We start from the raw sequence: 25,264 nt of genomic DNA, 5'->3' as shown, positions 1-25,264 counted from the left end.
ATGTTTAAAACAAGTTTTAAAAAGAGAAAACAATAGTAAAAATATATTAGCTATAACGTCCCGTTTTACAGCATATACCTACTATTTATATTTGTTATTAACATAAGCTTAGTTAATTCTATACTAGCTACCCGCCCCACTTCGCCCCACACGGGTGTACATGTATTATACATAAACTTTCCTCTTGAATCACTCGTATCTATTGCTAAAACTGCATCCGTGATGTCAAAATCCGTTGCGTAGTTTAAAAGATCTAAGCTAATAGACACTGGAAGCGACTTCATTTTATACTATGTAAAGATATAAATATTAGCAGCGTTTAGCATATACAAATGGAAGACAAATATACATAAGATATGCCAATGTGCAGTATTTACATATTTAATAGCAATCGATTTCTACTTGGTAATCATTGTTCAAAACCATAGCGCAAATTGCTTTTGATTGAGAAGCACCTCTCCTGTGACTATATACTAAAGTATATATTTCATCCATTCATAATTTAAGAGCTACGCTCTTGTCTGTGGAGCTCTTGCCACTTTCCGCGATCTTCCATCATGCTCTTTAATGTATATTATATTTTAAAAAACTTATTAAATTTATTCCTCACATTTTTTGTTGGATTTTAAAACGACTCTAAATCCATTTTTTATGATACTGTAACTTACGAATTTACTGACTGTTCATTTTATTACTAACAGCTAGTTAATTCCCACGGTTTCACCCGCTTATCTGTCACTAATACCACAGATAACATAATATTACATAGTTATACGGATGTATAGGCTATAATTATTGTAAAGTTTCATTAGAATCCATTGAATAGTTTTTGCGTGAAACAGTATCAAACAACCATCTAACCATCCACATTTACAAACTTTCCCGTTTATAATATTAAGTAAGAACACCCCCTTACTTTCAATTACGGTGGTAACTGGTTCGATTAGATTCGATGGTCAATGATTTTGTTAGTAAGATTACTTTTGTAAATAGATTTTCTAAATTGTATAATGGAATAATACATCCGCCTGCGCTAACTGTTTAAGCTTACCAATGAAGGATGATGAAATGAGCATGAAATCAGGTCAGTTAACCCGTCGAGAATTTTAGAAATCGAAATTCCAAGGACTTTATTGATGATGGAACCAAAGTGGAGTCGACCTGACTTCATACATTGCTAGCAATAGGTTATTAGTCCACATTACTAATAATCTACCGTTTATAGATTTAGAGATAGTTTCAGAATCAATTTTTTGTCATTTATAATATATATGTACTCATATATACTTATATTCAACTTTGGTATAATTACACTAGGTAGATATTAAAGAAATGATTATTCTATAGCAGTAACATTTTTTTATGCTAATTTGTAATGATAGACAAAGGTACTTATCATCAGTACATATCTACGTAATTATAATATAGTTTATTATTACACAATATAATATAGTTTATTATTACACATAGTATAGTTTAGTCATTACACATAAGTACATTTATAAGAGCTGCAAATTAGGGGCCGTTCAAGTATTACGTAAGTAGATTTATTACAATTATTTACTCCCCCATCTCACTTGTTATCAACAGTAAGCAAAGCTTACCCCATGCTTACGTAAACATTTTTCAATTAATGTATTGTTTTTTTAGCAAAGACAATGTGAGGGTTGCAGTTTGTGTAAAAAAGTAAATGACTGCCGATGACGAAATCATCATCTAGACTAGACCCCCATGTCATCCAAAATAAGCAAAGTAATGAACCCCCCCCCTCCCAAGTGTTTACGTAATACTTGAACGACCCCTATAACATAACGTTAAATGACTGATCAGTTAGAATCATTTATATCTAATGATTACTTACATACTATTAACTTAAATATAAAAACTTAAGTGTCTTTGTTTACAAAATATACAAGATTCTAATATTAACATTATTTTAACACCTATCAGTGTAACATACACTTTAGTATACACTATTGGAGCACCGAGGTCATCAAACATTTTATATAAATATGTAGCTCCAACTATACAGCGCCGTCTACATCCAAAGTAAGTAAACATATTTAAACTTAAAACGTATTGGTACAAACATTTATATTCATGAATACAAATGTTTGTACCAATACGATCATGAAAATTTGTATCAAATCTAGTTGTTTCCCTATCAGTTGTCTAGTACCCATAATATAAGCTATTCTTACGTTGGGACTAGATAGCGCCGTGTTATGTATCCAGGGTTACTTTTATTATTTTCACTTACAGATACTAAGGCTGTACTAAAACAAAATAGAGATCTGTACAATGTTGCACCTTTAAAAAGTGCGGATTGCTAGCTATTATTACACACAAGTAATGTATAGTCACTATCCGGCCTGCTGTATGGCTGGTTGTTGCACCGCCACAGTAGGCACGACTCCTGTACTGGTGGGGGCGACACTGAACGAGGTGATGAACACGTTCACAATGGTGATGAGGAATATTCCCAGCACGGTCATGTTGTTTATTTTATCCGCTTTGCAAATGTCCTTCTCATCTTTGACATTGTATCTGCTGTTCAATATAAGCCCAATGCCCACGCCGATCTGAAAACATGAAAAAAAATAGATTTAAATTTTTTTAAGCAACAATCTCGTATGGGATGGCAGTTATGAACCCTGGTTTCTGTATTCCGCTGACTATGTATATTATGTTTGTATTTACAAATAAAAGTATCTGCCTAAGTTTTTATAACAGTTTAGTACCTATAACAAGCTTTGCTTACTGTGGGACTAGATGGCGCTGTGGTAATTGTTCAGTGTTCGATCCCCCGTCCAATTCAAACGGGGATCGAACGGCCTGTGCCGAAGTTCGAACCCCTAGCGGTGCTCTCAGGCTAAAGACGTATCCGTCAGGTAGGACTTGGCCTTCAGCTCCATAAGTTCTTTCGTGGGTTTGGAGCGCCATCTGCACTCGCTACCTATCGTCTAGCGAAGCTTTAAAGGCCCGCTGTGGCCAACAGCGTTAGAGTAGTCTGAAAAAAAATCTGGGTTATTTATTATTTATACTTACTTGCAAAATAATGCTGAGGGTGATGAATGTAACGCTCGAGTAATAGTACGGATGTCCACTGGATGTCTCTATCACGTATCGCAGCTGGTTCGCGTTGGCTGACAACAGAGCTAGATCCATCATGCCTTGCGCCAAGTTCTTCTTCTGCTGGTAAGTGTTCACGTCTGGTATGACCTGCAGGGAAATTTGAATATTGAAGTGTGTAACTATGGGTATATATCATCATCATCATCGCAGCCCGGAAGACGAGAGAGAGAGACGATCGGTCTTGCGCTGCTCGCATCCAAGAGAGAGAGTCGTCGGTCCACCTTGGTTCCCACGCTGCGTCTTCCGGGATTAACAATTAGGTAATTGTTAATAATGTGGAATAATAACCCCGTTGTTAACAATCTACCATGTTAGGTTGGCCTCCAGACGGTTCCTCCTGGAAACTATCATGATAAATTGGCTACGTTGCCAATTAGGCTGTGATATAGTGATGCAAATCAGCACGTTCGATAGTAGATTGTACCAGTCTACGTTTTATCTAACGACACGTAGGTCACGCAGTTGCTCATATAGGTATATAGTTTATGTAATTAGTGTAAGGTAGAGTAATTCAAGATGTAACAGTTAATATACATGTTACACCCTACTGTCTGTGTTTACTCTCACCACCGCTCCTGTCATCACAAGGCTGACTGACCTGGCCTCCACTGGTGCCTCACCAGCGTAAATTGTTGGCACAAACAGGTGCATAATTTCATTCCACAAAAAAAACTTAATCAAACATTCATACTCATGAGTACACATTTGCAGTGTGCAAGGAATCGAACCCACCGCAGAGAAGAAGGTGAGCTAAACCGGTAGACTTAGACTATCTTACGGGGTAGTTAGAGAGAGATATATTTTTCCATGACCTATGCGAAACGTACGAGGATGAAGAAAGGAAAATGAATAAAATATACGATATGTAAATCACTCATAACTTGTCTCAGGTTCACCTATTTCGTGGACACTTGACTCCTCCGATTAGTCTATAGATTTTCTATGTATCTAATATATAAAATTCTCGTGTCACAGGTTTCATGTTTATACTCCTTTGAAAAGGCTAGACCGATTTTGATGAAATTTTATATGTATTAGGATTAGTAGTAGGATAGTTAATTATAATTTTTTTTTTCAACAAAACATTTATTTTTAATTTTTATGATGTGGCATTAAAAATACATACATTCCCTAAATTTTCACCCATCTATCATCAACCCCTAATTTTCGATTTTAATTTATGTGGCAAAACAGCTAGTACATAGGTACATATTTAGGCTGATAACATTTACAAACCTAAAAGTATTGCAAACATTATTTCCATGCTTTTACTTATCTTAATTTTTGTAAGACAGCTGAACATGGGGTTATGTGGGCGTGTTCCTTTGCCTTAACTTTATATTTACGCATAAAAAAATGATAGAATATATTACCCCAGGTAAAGGAGAGCCCGGTCTGTCGTCGACGCCGAATCTTGTTTCAGTGCCATTAATTCCTGCAAATAGAAAATTTGAATTTAATTCTAGAACATATAGTCATGTACCTACTATAAGTAAAAAGATGCCAGGCCCGTCACTTAGAAAATAAATTCTAAGAAACTATGTAATAATAATTTTAATCATTATATATTTGCAACCAAGGGGTGATAACCTTAAAAGCAGGCTTCAGTCTCTAACAAAACAATTTCTGTATATAATTTTGTACGCATTTTACAATAAAATTACAATAGTACTGATTAAAAAATGTATCAACTAAATCTATATATATATATAACTCAAAGGTGACTGACATAGTGATCTATCAACGCACAGCCCAAACTACTGGACGGATCGGGGTGAAATTTGGCATGCAGGTAGTTATTATGACGTAGGCAACCTAAGAAAGGATTTTGATTAATTCTACCCCCAAGAGAATAAATTAGGGGATGAAAGTTAGTATGAAACTTTGTCAATTTTAAATCGATCGGGCTGAGACTTTGCATGCATAAAGCTACTATGACGTAGGCATCCCCTAAGAAAGGATTTTGATAAATTCCACCTCTAAGGGGATAAATTAACACGATCGAAGCCGCGGGAAACAGCACTATCTAGTGCCAAGCTAAGCAGACCTTGTGTTATGGGTACTAGACAACTGATATAAATACTTAGATTTTTTGTATATAAATCTTACTTCTTACTAATATTATAAACGCGAAAGTTTGTGAGAATGGATGGATGTGTGTTACTCTTTCACACAAAAACTACTGAACGGATTTTGATGAAACTTTACAGCTTATATATCAGATTAACTTGGCTATAAATTTCACGCGGCTGAAACACTGAGTCTAGCAGTGTTTATTCTATTTATACACCACCTACGTACCTACCGACATGTCAGTGCTATATAGGTTATCTGTATTGTCCCAAACAAATACCTTATCTGGCATGCGGTAAAACATACTTTATTATAAGTACATAATAATGAATCAAACATGAAGTATATCGTCAATTAATTGCATATAAAATACCATTGCGTATCTACGCAGCGTAGAAAAACCGTAATACTAAAACATCGATCGATTTTTCCTCCTTATTAAAGTAATCTTACATGGCAACACTTAATTTAACAAAAAGCTATAGGACCCTCAGTATCTTTGCTTTTATCCCATTACTAGCTGTCCCACACAACTTCGTCTACATCACACTTACTTGACATTTATCAATATTTTTCGAGAAGTTTACATAATATCTTTTTAAATTATTTACGTGTTATTCTGATATATAAGCTATATTACTGTAAAGTTTCATCCAAATCTGTTCAGTAGTTTTTGCGTGAAAGTCATAGCAGCTTTATGCATGCAAAGTCGCAGCCCGATCGGTTTAAAATTGACAAAGTTTCATACAAACATTCATCCCCCTATTTTAATATTAGGGGTAACATTATATCAAAATCTTCCAGCGGATGCCTACGTCATAACCATGCCAAATTACCTATCCGTCCAGTGGTTTGGGCTCTCCTTTTATATATAAGTTATATATATTTAGACATTATTCACACAGTCCACCCATTTAGTTAGGTATTGAAATAGAATAGAAGAAGAGATTCTTTATTCTATTAAACTTAAAATTTTCCACTTTTGAATAGTCAAGCTGGAAAGCTGTCTCAATCCAAGAAGAACAAACAAGACGAATTTCAGAAACTTGTATTAAATTGATTTCGAAATGCTGACAGTCCACCTGACGTCATGTGATAATTATCGCTTATATTATAAATGCATCACGGACATCATGTTATCATGCGTTGCCATTCCAGAGGATGATGGTGTAGTACACGAATGCTTTGTAATTTCTTTTAGCAATCCACAATAATTACATCGTTTGCTATTTGAAATACTTTGCTTACATTTGAAGTTCAACATTAATAAAATGACGCGGTTACTTGATAGTTTTTTGTCTGACACGTACATAGTATATAACAGGTTATGGGCCCAGCACCTTTCCACTTCATGATAATGGTAATGATTACAACTAACCCTGCACCCTATTAACTATACCAAATGAAACCAAACCGCAGACATATTTTTATGCATGCTATTTAAAAAAAAACAACGAGGGACATTTTTATGCATGCTATTTAAAAAAAAACAACAAGGCATTTATTTACAGCTCACATTATGCTCACCTTCACACAATTTACATGCAAATGAAGTAAAATGTTAAAGTATACGTAACAAGAGATTTTAATTAATTTAGAAGAATTATCTCACTTCAATTTCACTCTGAACAATACATGCTTTTGATAACGAATATTTAAGAAATGACGGATCTTCTACATATAGGAAGTATATAGGTTTTTTGAAAGAATTCTCATAAACTTACGTAAGGAATATATATATAAACATCACTTCGCGTTATAGCCAATAATGGTGATAAAATTACTAAATTTTGATAAAATTTTAATATTACTGATATTACATAGTAATAATATTATTTTACAATTATAAAATTTTGACAAAATTTAAATATTAAATAGTAATAATAAGATTCTATTCTCCCTCATTTTGGAATGGTAAACAAGGTCACCAGATGGAAAATAGTACAGAACAAAATAAGTAGCCACTGTGGTAAATAGCATCCATCGCCTATATACACGAAAAGAGCCACATATATCACGTTATCATATGATATCCGTGATACCACTCATGCGTTGCCATTCATGGCTCCATATCTTGTAATTTTACTGTCTTACCGTCAACTGAAGCTTATAAAGTTATATGCAGAAGACTTTTTATAAAGTCCAACGTGTGATTAACACTTTCAACCCGTTTTATATTCTTATATACAATTTGGAATAATTGGTAACGTCATTTCAGTAACATAATTGAAAGAGTTACATTTTAATTGTTAACTGCAAATTAATCTAAGAATCCTTGAGAAACTCAACGGAATTGTATACTCTAATTTGTGCCTTATTAACCAAAAAATAAGAATTACAATATATGACGATCTCTTGTGTTGTTACGACGTTATTATTATGTGCATTAGTAAAATCACCGTATATATAGTCAGGTTCGTCATGCCCGAAAAGCCACCGTTTACCATCGTCTGTACCGACGCCCTCGTCGTGCGTATCGTGTGGCCCGTCCTCTGTATGATGGTCACCACCTGTAAACAGAAATAAACTTTATTCAAAAAACTTAAAAACCAGTTTTGAAAAGTCACAATTTTTATTCTACCACTCAGTTTAAAAGCATACTCATCACAAGAAGAACGAGCTAGAAACTTATGTGTTGTTCTTTTAAGTAAATTTTGTTGTAAGTAAATACACATTAACAAGGATTAGGCATGCGACAATCAACATAAAAACCGCAACGCGCTTAGTCTTTGTGCAATCAATATTGTCAGCGCCTTGGATTTTAAGTTTATATTTTCTATAAAAACCTAAATTATACCATATTAATTGTTACATGTCTATACAAATAAATAACATTGAAGTGTCAGTTTGTAATGTCATATTAATAATTTTTCACTAAATGCATATGAAAGTATATCTTACTGATATTATAAATGCGAAAGTTTGTGCGCGTAGATGGATGGATGTTGGTAATTTCACGCGAAAACTACTGAACGGATTTTGACGAAACTTTATAGCAATATAATTTATACATCAAAATAACACATATACTATTACTTAAAAATATATTAAAGATTTTAAGATAAAATGTATAGATGATAATAATAATAATAATAATCTCAGGACAATTCAAGCTAGCTAAAGCTTGTATTATGGGTACTAGATAACTGATACAAATACATAGATATTTTTTTTCGTAAATATATACATAATATACATAGAAAACACACAGACAGATACAAACAATCATAATCATGAATACAAATGTTTGTGCCGTGCGAGGAATCGAACCCGCGACCAAATAGATGTATAGATAAATGTGAAGTAAGTATGATGTTGACGAAGCGGCGCCAATCAGCTAGTATGATAGTAAAAATAACTTGAAAATAGAAAAACAAAGAAATTTAATTTCGGTAATACGTGTTTTACTTTGATAATAACCACAATACGGCCATTGTGGTCATTATCAATATAAACATGTCGACAGTCGCGGTCAAAACAGTCGACAATGTTAAATGATAAGATTCTCGCAATTAAACAGTACCTAACCCAATTTATGGTCATTAATTATCATAAAGAACGTATTGTGGACAAATATTAAACGTAGAAAGTACAGTAGGATTCTCAGAACAACCTAATAAAAGTGAAACGAATTCGTAAGTGTCCTATTTTTTCGGCTGTCGGCCGTAGCTGGCTTTTATAGCTTCACCGGGCGATAGGGGGCGAGTGCAGATGGCGCTTCAAACCCGCGGAAGGACTTATGGAGCGGCTGAAGGCCAACTCCCGCCTGACGGATATATTAGTCTGAGGGCAACGCTAGGAGTTCGAACCTCGGCTCAGGCCGTTGTAATTGCGATCCCAGTTTGAATTTTTTTTTGACGGGGATCGAAATTAACTTTATAGCTTGACTGCCTAAATGGTCTAGTGGTTTAGCCACTTTTTTCCGATGGTCGTGGGTTGAATTCCGTGTACAAATATTTGTATTCATGAGTATGATTGCTTTATCGATCTGGGTGTTTTAAAAGTATATTATGTTTGTATTTACAAAATATATATTTATCCCAGTTGTCTAGTTCCGATAACAGAAGCTCTGTTTAGCTTGGGAATAGATGACTCTGTGGAAATTCTTCTCATATAATAATATATAACTTCATCGGATGACAATGGGGGCGAGCGTTAAAAATACTTGCAAATTTGCGAAAGGACTTTTCGAAGGACTGAAAACCTGTCTAACGGATATGAATTTAGTCTAAGGGTATCTCTAGAGGTTCGACTTTTAGCTCAGGATGTCGTAACGCTTTCTGTTAGAATTAGGGATAAATTCGAGGAGAGACCGGGAGTGACATCGCGAGAGGCTCGGTTGTTTGCATTGGTAGGTGTGTTGGGGTCGTTATCTTCGCCGGAGAGGACGATGTCGTGTGTTGATGTAATTGGGAAATACGGACGGAGCGAGAAGAACTGTATCTAGGTGATAATAAAGCAGAAGGGAATTATTAGTATCTACGATATATATATAGAAGCCTCTGATCATTACCTTCCGGTTTTGTTCCATCAGGGTCGAGGAGCCCGTCATCTATTCCAGGGTATGGTCCAGTGTTCTCTGGTCTCTCATCATCAATATCGTCGATTTCGGACTCTGGAATATATAATGTATTAATTTTTACTCGACTGCCAAAGAAAAAAACGAAAAATTCAAATTGAAATGTCACTGTTGCGAGTTAGTTTTGTTATATTTATTTTATAATTCTACCGTCCAGATTCAGTTGAGAAGAACAGCTAAGAAGGTCAACTGTTAACAGTATTTATTTAGTTCAGTCATTGACTTTAAAAAGAAGGGCAGTTACAGTTGTAATGTCTATTGAAAATCCCGTACAAACAAACCATGTCTGCCATTATGTGTATTATATAGTACAACTCCATTGAAAATGGTGTTTGTAATATAACTGTTTGTAATATAACTGGCAGCAATATTGAATTTATTTATAATTACAATCAGTTTCTATAATATAGAATAGAATAAGATCATTTAAAATAAACGCAAAAAAGTCATAACATTTTTTTTTTTTAATCTAAATTCGCAACCTGATTATAATTTATTTATAATTACAATCAATTAAATACTCAAAAGGAAAAAATATTGAATACATCCAACTTAAATAAGCAAAAGCAGTAGACTTAATATTGCTTTTGATTCCCGGCCCACCACGCCGCCACAAGTCTGGACATTTTAGTGAGCATGACTGCGCGGCCACTCAAAATATTGCTTTTGATTCCTATAATTTATGACTTTTATCTAATAATAATGTGAGAGAGAATCTTTAAATAAAAATAATGTATATATCTATGAAATAATGTAACTTTTGAACCTATGAAAGAATTGCTCTAATCGGTGCAGTAGAAAATTATAATTTTATTTTTTTTATATATATAAAGTATAATAAGTATCGTAAGTCCATCTTTTATACCATATTAAATTGATCAATATAATATGGTATAAAAGATGGACTTATGCGATCTCTCCTGGTAAACCTTTGGAAAGTGTAAAGATTCTCCATTGCGACTTATCAGCAAAAATATGCATACTATTTACAAAAATAATGACTATTTTAGAATGAGAATCGAATAAGTTACTTACCCGCTAACGGTAATTTTCTGGTGTCTTTATCTGGCTCTAATAACGGTAGTCTGGGATGACTCGACTCCACTTCACTCTTGTGTGTTGATTTTGGAGAATGCTGAAACAATTTTTAATTAATTAGTATATCTTTTTAATATAGTTACTATAGAATATTTCAGGCCTGCCTGTGGGACCATGAGTCTCAACGCTATATGTAAATATTTAGAGTTAACTGGTAAATAGTCCCATTGTGATGAATTAAATAAATTACAATATTGGACCCAAAAAAAAGACAACTAATTCAATATTGATAAAATTACTATAGGGTCAGAAACTATAAATGTACATTACTTAAAAAAATATATATATTTGATTGGATTGTTTATATTATCTGTGGCTAGTAGGTACATACAGGTCAATAAAGCAAATAAATAAAAATGTACCTATATATATATATATAGTACAAAAAGCTGGATTTAATGCTATTATATTGTTCCTTATCTAATTTTTTTTTCTATTCTATATGAATTTATGATTGTTCTCAGCTTAGTATAGCCACGGATAACATAATATTACATATATAGCTATGTAATATCATATTGTACATAAAAAAAATCAGATTCTTTTTAAAAGTAAAGTCTTGTACTCCTAAATGTCTTGTATGACAACACCGCGAAATACTTTATGTTGGGCTAAAAAGGACTTGTATCCAGAGCCGTAAAACATTAATAAAAAAAATATATGACGGCTTCAAAATTTTTGACAGCCGGGTTTTTTATGACTTTGTCACTACCACTCCATTCAAGGCTAGGAATTTTCAAATTCACATACGCTTTTCATCGGAACAAAAAGTGAATGGAGTCTCGCAATGTTTACATTGTGGCAAGGATTCACTGTAAATGCGTCATTGCTCATTGCGTTGGGGAAAACCGGGTTCTGAATGAATGTACGCGTGTTCCGGTAATTGATTTAATTGGTATTGGATATAATTAAGCTTTTTTATTTGAATTAATTTTCTAATTGCTCTATATCTTTAACCAGACGGAAAGTCCGTGGTTTAGCCGCATGAGCAATTCTTTACAATCCTTAGTAGGTAAAAAGTCATACTTAACAATCTTTTATAAGAACACAATTTTTTTTATACCACGTAGGTGGCAAACAAGCATACGGCCCATCTGATGGTAAACGGTTACCGCAGCCTATGGACGCCTGAAACACCAGAGGTGTCCAATGGTATATTAATATACCCTTCTTGAAAATCACACAATCTAAGTGTAATGTAATGTACAATGCAATTGTGTTCTTATAATAAGAATATATTTAAAACTAGCTGTACCCGTGACTTCGTCCGCGTGGAATTTAACTTTATTTTTCCAAAATAAAAAAATATTTCTAAAATAAAAGTAGCCTAAGTTACTCCTTACTAGATGTAGCTGATGAGCTACCTGCCAATGCAAGTTCCGACAAAATTGGTCAGACCTGAATGTACAGGCAAAACTACAAGCACTGAGACACGAGAATGTTATATTATGTAGTAGCTGTTCCCGCGACTTCGTCCGCGTAGAATTAAACTTTATTTTTCGAAAATAAAAGCAGCCTAATTTACTCCTTATTACATCAGCTACCTTCCAAAGTCTAGCCATTTCAGAGATTAGCTGGAACAAACAGACAGACAGACAAAAATTGTAAAAAATGTTATTTTACTGTATTTATATTCATATGCATGTAGCAAAAAATGGTTATTTCAATATCACAAACAAACACTCCAATTTCATTTATATGTATAGCTTAGAAGAGGCTTCGCGATTACTGATGTCGCGACGTATGCATGTTATAATCATATAAATTAGTACAGTTAACTAGTTAATTGGTGTTCACACTTAAATATCCATTGTTCTACATAATGAGTGGGTCATAACCTAGTTATAATGAAGTTACAATACTTTAATATGTTTTAGGTGTGTACAATTGCAAGAATTGTAAATAATAAAGTAATTAAAGGCCAGTAAGTTATTACTTCGGTCTAATGTGTATCTATGCTTAAATTTCGTCTTAAGTATATTTGATCGATCCCCGTCCAATTCAAACGGGGATCGAAATTACGACGGCCTGAGTCGAGGTTCGAACCTCTAGCGGTGCCGTCAGACTAAAATCGTATCCGTCAGGCGGGAATTGGCCTTCAGCCGCTCCATAACTCCTTCCGCGGGGTTGGAGTGCCATCTGCACTCGCCTCCTATCTGTAGCTGTAATGGCTAATTACGGCCAACAGCATTAGAGTAGACGGAAAGAAATGACAATGGGTTTTATTTAATAACAAATTTTTAACCAACTTAAATATAAGAGAATGTGTATTTATTTCCATTTTTTAATATGAATTCCATAAATGTTAGTAATTTATGAAATTCACAATATGTGTATACTTATTGTGGTTAATACGTGGTGAATTTACCACGATGAGCTAACTAACTTCAGTTCGCCTTATCTCATCATCCACCACTGTTGCCCAGCCAGTTATACTGTTAGTGCAGGCGAGTGCAGCATCCCATATGTATCCATTAAAAAAAAGTAAGTTTCCCCATAATTTTTATATATCCACTATATCATCTTTCCTAGAAAACAGTCATAAGGAAAACTGCATAAAAAACACCACGAACTTTCATGAAATTATTTCATTCGTAAGTGTCAGCTTCTTATATATTTCGGTCACGAAATTGGGGTTATAAAGTCATTAACGTTTTAAAGAGCACAGACTAAATTTAGCGCGTCTGATATATGTTATCTGTGTGCATACGTGTAATGACGATACAAACAGACGGCGGTAAATAACGTATATCTTATATATGAAATTCTCGTGTAACAATGTTAGTTACCATACTACTGCGGTTTGACCGTTTTTATTAATTTTATATTCATATACAGTACTATCTATCTATCTATCTATAATCGGCTACTAGCTATTTTTCATACCCCTAAGTTGTCCACCACTAACATTTATTTTTTATTTTAAGAAAAAATTTTATGTTATATTTTTTATACTGCACTTTATACATACATTGTAAATTTTCACCCTTCTAGCATTCAACCCCTATTTTTTAATTGTGATATAAATTTGGCAAAAGAATCTTTGCCGAAACTGCTAGTAAATTTTATATAGTAAATACCTCTTTTATTAACGCAAAGATATGAGACGGATTTTTTTTTCTTATGGATGATAATGGAATGGTGCACCCGCCTGCGCTATCGGTTTACGCTGGCGGGGCACCAGTGGAGGATGATAAGATGAACATAAAGTCAGGCCAGTTAGCCCATCGTGACAAATTCACCAAGAATTTATCATGATGTCTCTAGAGGGAACCTCGTGACGTCATTCTTACATGGTACATTGTTAGCAATGGGGTTATTAGTCCACATTGCTAACAATCCCTTCCCGATTGAGAAACGGAGTTGTTACTATCTAAATATATTATTAGTATCTACTAGTATCTAAGTATTAATATCAGTTATTTAGTACCCATAACTCAAGTTCTGCTTAGCTAGAGACTAGATGGCGTTGTAAGAATTGTTAAAAAAAGTCGGGGAAAGAAGCTACTAGTCCACAACAGTAACTATAATAAATAATTTTCCTTGACTTTGACAGTGGTAGATATTATCCAGAGTTCGCAGTATGCACCCACGCGTCTGGCGGTGCCAAGTTTTGTCACGCTGTCTGCAATGTTTAGTTGTTACCAAGAAATCTATGTAAACAAATAAAATTATAGTGTCTCAAAGAAATACATATCATAGACATACAATACAGACCCCGCTTAACGTTGTTTCTGTTTAGCGCTCTTTTTCCTTTTTTTTATTTAAGGGTTGATAATGGAATAGTGCACTCGCCTGCGCTAAAGGTATACGCTGGCGCGATTTGATACGGCCAAAGTTTTAATTGTATAATGTGTTCCTCTGGAGGTGATGTTAAATTAGGTCGTACTGTAGGTAGGTAGGTCGTACCTATATGTACACATATATACACAAGTTAAACTCGTAACACCCCTTTTTATTAGGATTTCAAAACAACAACGGATTATTACTCGCTCAAAATGTAGCTTTCTATTAATTTTAGCTTTCTATAAAATCGTTAAGTTTTTTTTGTAAATACGGTACTTTAAAAATTTGTCTCAGGTAAGCAAAGAATTTGGAAATTGCTGCCGACTGTACAGCGTGTAGTGTGACTGTAGTGTGTGCGTGTCTGTATTTGCTCATTGTCTTTTTGCAAGAAGTAATAAATATCAGATCATTACGCGACATTGTTGCTTGATTAGTTTTTTTATTTCACATATCACGTTTCCACTCTCTAACAATTAGAACTTGAAAGATTTTTTATATATTAACATATAAAACCTTTATTTATGTTAAAGAAGATACACAAAGTACAGTAATATAAAGAAATAAAAGCAAAGTAACACGCATTGGTTATCAATATACAATATAGGTACAAAAACGAGTAAAGTAGTGTGTGTGCTGCCTTTTTTGGGTATTGGCGACCCAAAAAAGGTAGCGCCTCATGTACCTCAAAGGTAGTCCATCAGCACCGTTGATTTTCAGGCATTGACTAGGGATATACGTGAAGACGCTTTTTTCGAACTATTCTAATAGTGTTGGCCCCAACTGGTGTTTACAGCTTCACCGGACAATAGGCGGCGAGTGGCACTACAAACCTGCGGAAGGACTTTTGCAGCGGCTGAAGACTAATTATTGCCTGATAGATACGACTATAATCTGGGGGCACCGCTAAGGTTCGAGCCTTGGCTCAGACCGTCATAATTTAGATCCCCGTTTGAATTGGACGGGAGATCGAACGCAGGGGCACGAGGGCCCCAGAGAAAAACAAGGATAGATTCACGATTCAGTTAAAGACTACACATATAAACACAACATATCCCATTTATACGAATAATAATAATAATCATCTTAATTTGTCTCAAATAAAAACTAATACAGTTGCTGAAATTTAAAAGTAATGAACGAGAGAAAACGGTCTATAACTCAGTGGGGGCAGTGAGTCCACCCCCTCTGCTATTCTGTTATAGCCTTTATTAGTAAATTAATACAATAAGAGATCGACGACCATAGCACTAAGTTCTAAACTACTAACAAGGTAAATATAAAACGAATATTATAAATGAATAATTCATTTTTAAGATTTGGAATGAAAAATGACAATGCCTGCTTTTTATCTCAGTCAATCAATGTGGAACCGACATACAAACATACAATACATACAATATTATCCATATCCTATGTATTGTATGTTTGTATGCAGAAAACTATTGCATCTACTCTATAACTATACAAAATAAATCAATGCAAAAAAGAGTAAAATAAAATCGAATATTTTTCTTATGTCACAGATTACAAATTAAGATTATATACATTCTTTTTAAGTGAAAAAAAGTTTTTAAAGTGGCTTTTGAGTGGCCAGCAATAAACTATAAAGTCTAAACAATAAACATGATTACTGTTAATACATGAAACCTCATTTTGTATAAAAGTCATAAAATAATTGTAATTAAAAATAAAATAAAAACTTCTTTTCGTTCTGTCAACACGGTCTATCATTTATTATTAATTTTATTGATTTTAAATGCATTATAAATAGATCACAGTGAGAATCACAAACAATTACGCAAACGAAGTAGCGGAGAAACTTAATTATTGATTGATTTTATTACAACCGATTTGGTGGCACGTGGGAAGCTGTGAATAATATGGTATTGCCATCATTATGGGATATTTTTTATTAATACTCGTCATCGATCACCTATTTATCATACAGTTATATATATGTTATAATAGTATATATGACCACTGCGTATTTATTTATAGCTACATTTTTACCTTGTTTATATTATTATTTATAATGTATACTACATACCTAATATCATATGTAAATTGCTCATTAATTACATGTAGTATGTATCTACTTAATTCAAATGAATATTTAAATTGCAGCGTTTCCATCCCGTTGCATATATGTACTAAGTGATGAGGTAATTTGATTCTAACTGCTTACTCTTTAAGTGAATAGCGTGAAGATATAGACCTATATAAGTAAACAATGTAAATAAATGGCTTTTAAAAAAAATAAAATTCCGAAATTGAGTTGTTTCTTGCCAGTTCTTCTCAATTGAATCTGTAGGTATACTGAACTAGACGGTAGGGAAAAATTATAATACAAAAAATTTTATGTTCATAAGCGGCTAAAATGTCCTATATGAATAAATTATTTTATTTTGATTTTGATTAAAAAGGTTAACATTATAAGGATTTTTCACAAATCCTTTCTTATCGGATTCTTCTTCTTTACAGAGTATAAAATAAATCGCTTCCGCTGTCTGTTCGCTTATATCTTTTAAACTACGCAACGGATTTTAATGCAGTTTTTAGCAATAGATAGAGCGATTTAAGAGGAAGGTTTATATGTATTATACATGCGTGTAATAGTACAGAACAAGCCTAGACTTCCAAAGTTTTGTAATGCATCAGTGCGAAAACATGAGTGTGTTCATCTCTATTAGCAGTGATCTCGTTATTGCCTCTCTTTCTTTCCGTTTCTTTATTTCATACCATTTCATTTTCTCTTTTTCTTTACAAGTCTCTTTGTGCTTCCTCTCCAGGTATTCTTACATTAGCATCTAACAACATTATTACAATATTTTATACAGTATGTTGTAATCAATTTACGATAGTTTGAGATGAGTCGCAAATAGAGTTCAATACAGTTTTTGTGTGCTCCAAGGCCGTATGGTGGCTGTATTACATATATGTTATGTTAAGCGATTGAATCAACAGCGTGGGCGAGGTCGTCGACCCTACACGTCATCAATACTGCTACCTTGAGGTACATGTTTTTAATACGATCCTATAGGGGGAAAAGATCCTATAATTTTTGTGTATAAATCAATATTTCTATTGTATATTACTGATACTATATTATTAAAATTTTGCATGCCAAAACAATGGTGATATTTTTTAAATATTTATACCATATTACACGGAAATAAATAAAAAATCTTTATTAAATAAATAAAAAATATATTTTATTTCATTTTAAGGGCATTCTAATGTCAACCGACCCTGGAATCGATTCGTGGCGAATTTGTCACGATGGGCTAGCTGACCTGAGCTCATGCTCATCTTATCATCATGCACTAGTCCAAACCACTGGACGGATCGGGCTGAAATTTGGCATACAGGTAGATGTTATGATGTAGGCATCCGCTAAGCAAGGATTTTGATTAATTCTACCCCCAAAGGGATAAAATAGGGGATGCAAGTTTATATGAAACTTTGCCAATTTTAAACCGATCGGGCTGAGACTTTGCATGCATAAAGCTACTATGACATTCCCTAAGAAAGGATTTTGATAAATTCCACTCCTAAGGGGATAAATTAACGCAAGCGAAGCCGCGGGCAAAAGCTACTTATACATAAAAGGAGAGTAGGTACTAGGTAATGTGGCAGTTAATAGGGACTGGTGGAAGATGATATACTGCGACTTCAAATCTTACTAATATTATAGAAGCCGCGAGCAAAAGCTAGTATTGAATAAAACATAAGTATAAAATACGTAATATATAATAGATGCTATATATTAGCATTATTGTTGTCTGTATATCGCTAAGGCCGTTAGGTATTCAGGTTTCTAAACGAGAATCGCACTTCCCCGTTCTATAATTGCCTATTATGGCATACACTTACACGGAATTTACCTGATGCTATAGCAGACAGCGTTGTTACGTCTATAGTAAGAACTAGTGATGTGCCGGATCGGAAATATTTATATTCGCAGATACGGATAATTATAAAAAAAAAATTAAATACGGTTTCAAATCGTTACTACGTTCTTTTTAACTCACTTGGTAACCGTTAAACGGCAGCTGACCTATATAATGATTATAATGTTAGACAATTTACAAAGCGCCATCGAGTCCCAAGCTAGCACCATTCAATTATATTCCATTTAAATCCATACAAAAACACTAATAATCATATAAAAATGTGATGTTACAGAATATAAGACTAAGAAATTTTGTAAGGAGGTTGTAATTTCATAATCATGATCTGAGATTTCATGATTTTTACACAAATTCTTATTTCATTTGATCACTTTTTCGATTAATGATATTCCCAACATCTTGCTATACAATGTCACACTCCATCTCACCCCTCTAGGCCCGTCCCCAAATATATGACGCCATCTACCGCTATATGTATTCTAAAGTATACACCACACGTCCCTAAAGTCGTATCCGTCAGGCGAGAGTTGGCCTTTAGCTACTCTATAACTCCTTCCGCGGGTTTAGAGTGTCATCTGCACTTGCCCCCTATCGTCCGGTGAAACTGTAAAGGCGAGCTGCGGCTAACAGCGTTAGAGTAGTCCGAAAAAAAAACCGCCCCCCGCCCCTCCCCAAAAGTGTGACGTCATTTACTGATTGCCGCTATATGCATTCTAAAGTCTACACCACACGTCAACACTCCAAATACGGCTCGTGTTACTGGAATTTGCATTCGTCACATCTGCGAGAAAGAAACCTGTTTACCGTATAAATGGTATCAAACGGTGACGTAGGGATATATATACCTATGGGTTTTCCTGAGAGTAGATTACTTTTTTGGGAATGAACATGTCAAGGTGCACTGCTCGTGTTATGTTTTAATGTATTTTTTAAGAGTAAATACTTAGTTCACCAATCAACATTTAATCCAACAATTGCCGTCAAACAATTCAAATGCAAACTATCTTTATTCATGTAGATCCATTACAGACTATTATGATATAACAAATCTACTGTTAGTTCGGAATGATTCCGAGATGAGAAGAACTGACAAGAAACTCAGCTCGTATTCTTTTCAAATAAAAGTTGTACATGTTTACAATAATACAAATTAATTTACATTCAAATTTAGGAGAATAGAGTGATCACCAGCATATCAATATATCTTCAATCAAACAATCTTATTGACAATATAATCCTGACAATCTATATGAGAATGACAGATCCATAACTGACATATTACATAGACTATAAATATACAACAGACTGCTCTAACGGTGCACTTACTCTGGTGGTGTACCATTGGAGGATGATGGGATGAAAATGAAGTCAGGTCAACGGACCTGACTTCATTTTCATCCCACATCCCACATGTGGGCTAACGAGCCCACTATGATAAATATCCAGGTGGCTATATGGCCTGATAGGGTAAATTATTAGCAATTGGGTCAACAGTCACCACTAATCACTATAGAGAGTAGGGTGGAAAGTTAGTTACGTGGACTGATGATACGATTGCTAGCAATATACCACAAAAGGTTGACTCCAAGCGGTTTCCCCTGGAAACCACAAATACATCAAGAGTTTATCACGAATAAATTCCTGATGAATTTGTCACGATAGGCTAACTCATGTGTCTATCCCTATCATCCTCCACTGGTGCACCGCCAGCGTAAACCGTTAGAGCAGGTGGATGCACCATTCCATTATAATTCATTAAAAAAACTTTAGAGAGGAATTAGGAGTAAAAGAACAATAGACTTTGTTTTCATATTATGTCCTAAATCCTAAAACACTGCATTTAGTTAAATCGCCATCCAGCGCAAGCATCATTCTCGTTTGCAATTCTTAACTGCATAAAAATATGTTAATCGAAAAATTTGCAGAGTTTCGATTTGTTTCTTTGAGAAGGTAAACCGGTTTAATAAGAATCTGTCTGTACGTGAAATTCCGAAAACCGAGAACCGGTCTTATTTGGGAACTCATAAAAGTATTCCTTGTCTGTCTATGTTGTTAGTGATCCGTAATTAGATTTTACATGTGTGCTGTATCCGTTAGTTTATAAAATAGACGAGTATATTTTTAGGTAACTGGAAAGTCAAGTTGACGGTCTACCTGATGATAAAGATCAATCTTCTTCTTTCTATTCAACGGCAAATCTTATTACTAAATGTATTATTACCAGAAAGTTGACGGCTATAGCATTTGGGCGCATTTTTTAGGTCTTCCTTTGTGCAAGATGATGGGCACAAAGGAAGACCTAAAAATTGGAGAGTAGGTGGGCTATAAGTCTGGGATGGTACTCCGCAGTCGAACGAGCAACCATCGGAGAGCGAAAGACAGACAATATCAAATTTACACTCTCGGTAGAGGTTTAGGAAACCGCTTCATTGTCGCAGCGGGTTCGATTCCTCGCACGGTACAAACATTCGTTTTCATGAATATGATTGTATCTAATTTCACCAGTTTCAAATATATAAAGCAGTACAGATAGTAAACGCGTGCGTTATGCACTATTTGCTATTTTTTTTATCAAATTTCGTATTATTCGTATGCAGCGCTCTGATTAGAAAAACTAAAGCTGTAGGAAAGCAACAGTGTGCATCACAGGCTTATGGTTGAGTTTATTTAAATTCATGTGTATTGAAAAACGTCATTCGACATACTTGCGTATTTAACACACTCGGCTCTATTACGCCCTGTGTGTTATAACCATCATAACACACTTACATCGTAATATACCTATTGTGCATTCTCAATTGTTCAGAAATGGAAATGCATGATTCAAAAACGCTCGGCGTGACCATGAATAATTAAATAGAACTAACTTAGTTACCTACAGTATAATTAATAAATGACAAATAATTCAATCTATTATATGAACACGAACTGGCTTTGGCTCGTGCCTGCTTGCGGCTGCATTCTATGCATGATCTTCGTTTTTTTTCTCTTAATATGCATTGCATGACTATACTCGTTACTCGAGCTCTACCATTTGTAAGTTAGATGATTGCTTTGTATTAAACGAACATGATAAGATGAGCGGGGAGAGGTGATTAGTAATGCGGATTGTGTTAAACATCTGACAATGCTTCTAACTACCCCATCTCAAATTGTGGTTATAAATATATATTATTACTAGCTGTGCCCGCGACTTCGTCCGCGTGATCCAATTAAACAAAAAAAAAGTTTCAAGCTTCTAGCTTAAAAAAATGACGACACTTTCATACAACCTTGCATCTCCCCTTTCACCCTTACAACCCTTTTCTCACATTAACAAGTAGTCTATGTCCTATGTCCTTCCTCAGGGTATAGACTATCTGTGTACCAAATTTCATTTAAATCGGTTCAGTAGTTTTGGCGTGAAAGCGAGACAGACAGACAGACAGACAGAGTTACTTTCGCATTTATAATACTCGTAAGGATTTTCTGATGTGATTATGACCACTCTTACTGTGAAGCCGGGCTATTGGACTAAGCTTCTATTGATCAATTGCTTGGTGCAATGGTGAAACATATGCTGATAATGAAATGATCCATTTGTTTGAGCTAACGGTAACTGCTGGCTGGTGGAGCACAAAGGTACAGAACGGTATTTACATCAAAAATAATTTAATCTGTCTATCCGTTTGTTCTTACTAATCTCTGAAACGGCTGGACAGATTTAGAAGAAACTTTTACTCGCAGATAGCTAATGTAATAAGGAGTATTAGGCTACTTTTTATTTCAAACATTTTATTTTTTGTAATGTAAAAGGAGTCGAATTCCACGCGGACGAAGTGGCGGAGTAATATATATAAATAAAATTGGAGTGTCTATTTGTAATATTGAAATGTGATTTTTATTACATGCATATGAATATAAATACAGTACATAGACCAAAATAACATTTTTTACAATATTTGTCTGTCTGTTCCGGCTAATCTCTGATATGGCTGGACCTATTTTTCCGGGACTTTTTTTGGCAGGTAACTGATGTAATAAGGAGTAACGTAAGCTACTTTTATTTTAGAAAAATAAAGTTAAATTCCACGCGGACGGAGTCGCGGGAACAGCTAGTATGAAATAAGAAGTGCCAGATGCAAACAATCATCAGTAACATGGTATAACGATAACCTTTTTGGGAGAGTGCAAAGGACAATGGAAAAATTCAAAACTTGTGACTGAATAAATCATTTATTTGATTTGGTTGTTGTTAAATTATACAAATATCTACCATTACACACATTACTCATGTGTCCTTGAATTATTTAATACTAGCGACCCGTCCGATACAGTTACATATCTTTGAATTTCTAGGCTTGTTCTATACTAGAACACCCATGTATTATACACATAAACCTTCCTCTTAAATCACTCTATCTATTGCTGAAAACTGCATTAAAATCCGTTGCGTAATTTAAAAGATTAGGGAACAGATAGCGACGACGGCTTAGTTTTTAACTATAGATATACATGCAAATTTGCACAGACTAACGTACTTCTTAAATCTACTTTCAAAACTTACCGATTCATTAGACCTTTTGCTATTTCCTATCGAATGTGTTTCTCGATTGCCATCAGATTTCGGTTTATTCGGCGTTCCAAACACCATCTCCATGATTGCTGGATCCACTTTTATGTTATTTTTATTATCTCTTTCAATATTTAAAACTATATCGTTGTGCGACATTTTACTTTAAAACTAAACAACAGTAAGGTTATATTTTTTTTTAATTCAATACTTGTTAATTACACTTGATAAATCGTAAAGTTAATATTATTACGATCACTTAATTGAAATACGTGCTCACACGTTCGCGCCGTTTTATGTACTAACCTAACTTCACTAAACAACTCTGAGGCTGAGCGCCAAGATCCAATTGTCACCTTATGACAAGCAACGGGTTCGGAGTTTCTATAGCATTTAACGTGAAGTTATGACTCATTTAACCTCATGAATAATGATATAATTATATATAAATTGTAAGGGAAACCACTATCATCCTATGAATTACTGTTCAGCCCGTGATAGTACCTACTGAATCATTTCAGCTTCTTTGTATGAATATGAGGTGTTTCTCGTATATTTAACTAGCTATAGGGTATAGGTACCTACATATATTATACATAGAAACTTTCCTCTTGAAATATGCTTATATTAAAATCTGTTGCCTAGTTTAAAATATCGAACAGACAGCAGAAACGATCAATTTGTTCCTATATAAAGATAATAATATTAGTATCTCTGCACTTATGAATACAAATGTTTGTACCGTGCGAGGAATCGAACCCGCGACCATCGGTAGTAAAGCTGTGTGCTAAACCGCTAGATCGCCGAGGTAACTAACACGCTATGGCTGTGTGACATACACCTGTACCTTTTGCCTGTACTGCTACATGAAGAAACTCTATTTTATTAATGGATATTGGAATAGTGCACCCGCCTGCGCTAACGGTTTACACGGCGGGGCACCAGTAAGATGTCGTAATTTCGATCCCTGTTTGAATTGGGGGATCGATCGGAGGGTACCTAAAATTAAGCCAAGTCATTCTCAACGCGATCTCTTTCAAAAAAGCATTGGGCTATTCAGTAGAAACAAGAGGACAAGACGCTTCCAAAATAAATAAATCTTTATCTATCATCACCAGGATTTCAAAAATTTGAAGGATTTGAAAACATAAATCGAAATCCTGGTGATGAAGAAATAGAAATAATTATTCAAATAAACTTAATATAAACACTTTTAATATTTTGTTATTCTACCATTCGAAACGCAGAATCATTACAAGAAGAACGAGGTAGAAACTTGCGATGAATGAGGTAGAAACTCATTTAAATAAATGTTTTGCATTACAGAATTACATTTTTACGATTTTTGTACGAATAGTAACTGTCAAATAGCATCGTTGACATAAATAATTGAATAGTAGTTACTTGAGTAAAAGAAACGTTGAAGAAAATAATTATTAAGTAGGTAAATCAATACGTTAGTTGCATGACTATTATTGTTAGTGAAAAATTTAAAGCCCATTGCCAAGCCGGACTTTAAGTTAATTTATTTTGAACTAGCTGTACCCGCGACTTCGTCCGTATGGAATTTAACTTTATTTTCTAAAATATAAGTAGCGTAAGTTACTTCTAATTACATCAGCTAAAAAGTCCCGTCAAAACCGGTCCAGCCATTTCAGAGATTAGCCGGAACAATCAGACAGACAGACAACAGTTGTAAAAAATGTTATTTTGGTGTATGTACCGTATTTATATTCATATGCGTGTATTAAAAAACGATTATTTCAATATTACAAACAGACACTCAAATTTTCTTTATATGTATAAGTAGCCATTATCCGATATTTCGTCCTCTGGAATTTGACTTTGACGTTCGGACCCCTAGCGGTGCCCGCAAACTAAAGTCGTATCCGTCAGGCGGGAGTTGGCCTTTAGCCGCTCCATAGATCCTTCCGTGGGTTTGGAGTCCCATCTGCACTCGCCTCCTATAATGAAGTTGTAACCAACAGAATTAGTGTAGTCCAAAAAAAGATAACTAAAGTTACTATCTACTACTACTAAACTACCACTATATATATATAGTACTTGCAACAATTTGTGGAGTATAAAAATATATATGTTCCCTAAATGCTGCACTGTTTGCTCGGCTTG

The 25,264-nt window shown here is 34.4% G+C and overlaps 1 protein-coding gene across 1 annotated transcript; it reads right to left on the bottom strand.

The window, feature by feature from the left end:
• Positions 1 to 1,778: 1,778 nt before the first annotated feature.
• On the bottom strand, positions 1,779 to 23,415 carry LOC131855621 (ninjurin-A). The gene is made up of 7 exons (XM_059206910.1): positions 23,129 to 23,415; positions 10,823 to 10,922; positions 9,722 to 9,823; positions 7,608 to 7,718; positions 4,509 to 4,570; positions 3,049 to 3,222; positions 1,779 to 2,582 (listed from the first exon to the last, which is right to left on the bottom strand). The coding sequence occupies exons 1-7, from the start codon at positions 23,291 to 23,293 to the stop codon at positions 2,364 to 2,366; spliced, it is 933 nt and encodes a 310-aa protein (XP_059062893.1). The 5' UTR covers positions 23,294 to 23,415; the 3' UTR covers positions 1,779 to 2,363.
• Between the last annotated feature and the right edge of the window lie 1,849 nt (positions 23,416 to 25,264).

Source organism: Achroia grisella, unplaced genomic scaffold (genome assembly GCF_030625045.1).
Source record: "Achroia grisella isolate CSIRO2021 unplaced genomic scaffold, CSIRO_AGI_Agris_v1 utg146, whole genome shotgun sequence".
Taxonomy (NCBI): domain Eukaryota; kingdom Metazoa; phylum Arthropoda; class Insecta; order Lepidoptera; family Pyralidae; genus Achroia; species Achroia grisella.
This window is presented reverse-complemented; position numbering and strand designations above follow the sequence as displayed.

Coding starts and splice junctions, on each gene's coding strand:
- LOC131855621 (XM_059206910.1), bottom strand. CDS start 23,293: ATGTCGCACAACGATATAGTTTTAAATATTGAAAGAGATAATAAAAAT. Junction 7,719..9,721: donor TGATGGAACAAAACCGGAAG/GTAATGATCAGA, acceptor TTCTGTTTACAG/GTGGTGACCATCATACAGAG. Junction 3,223..4,508: donor CGGGCTCTCCTTTACCTGGG/GTAATATATTCT, acceptor ATTTCCCTGCAG/GTCATACCAGACGTGAACAC.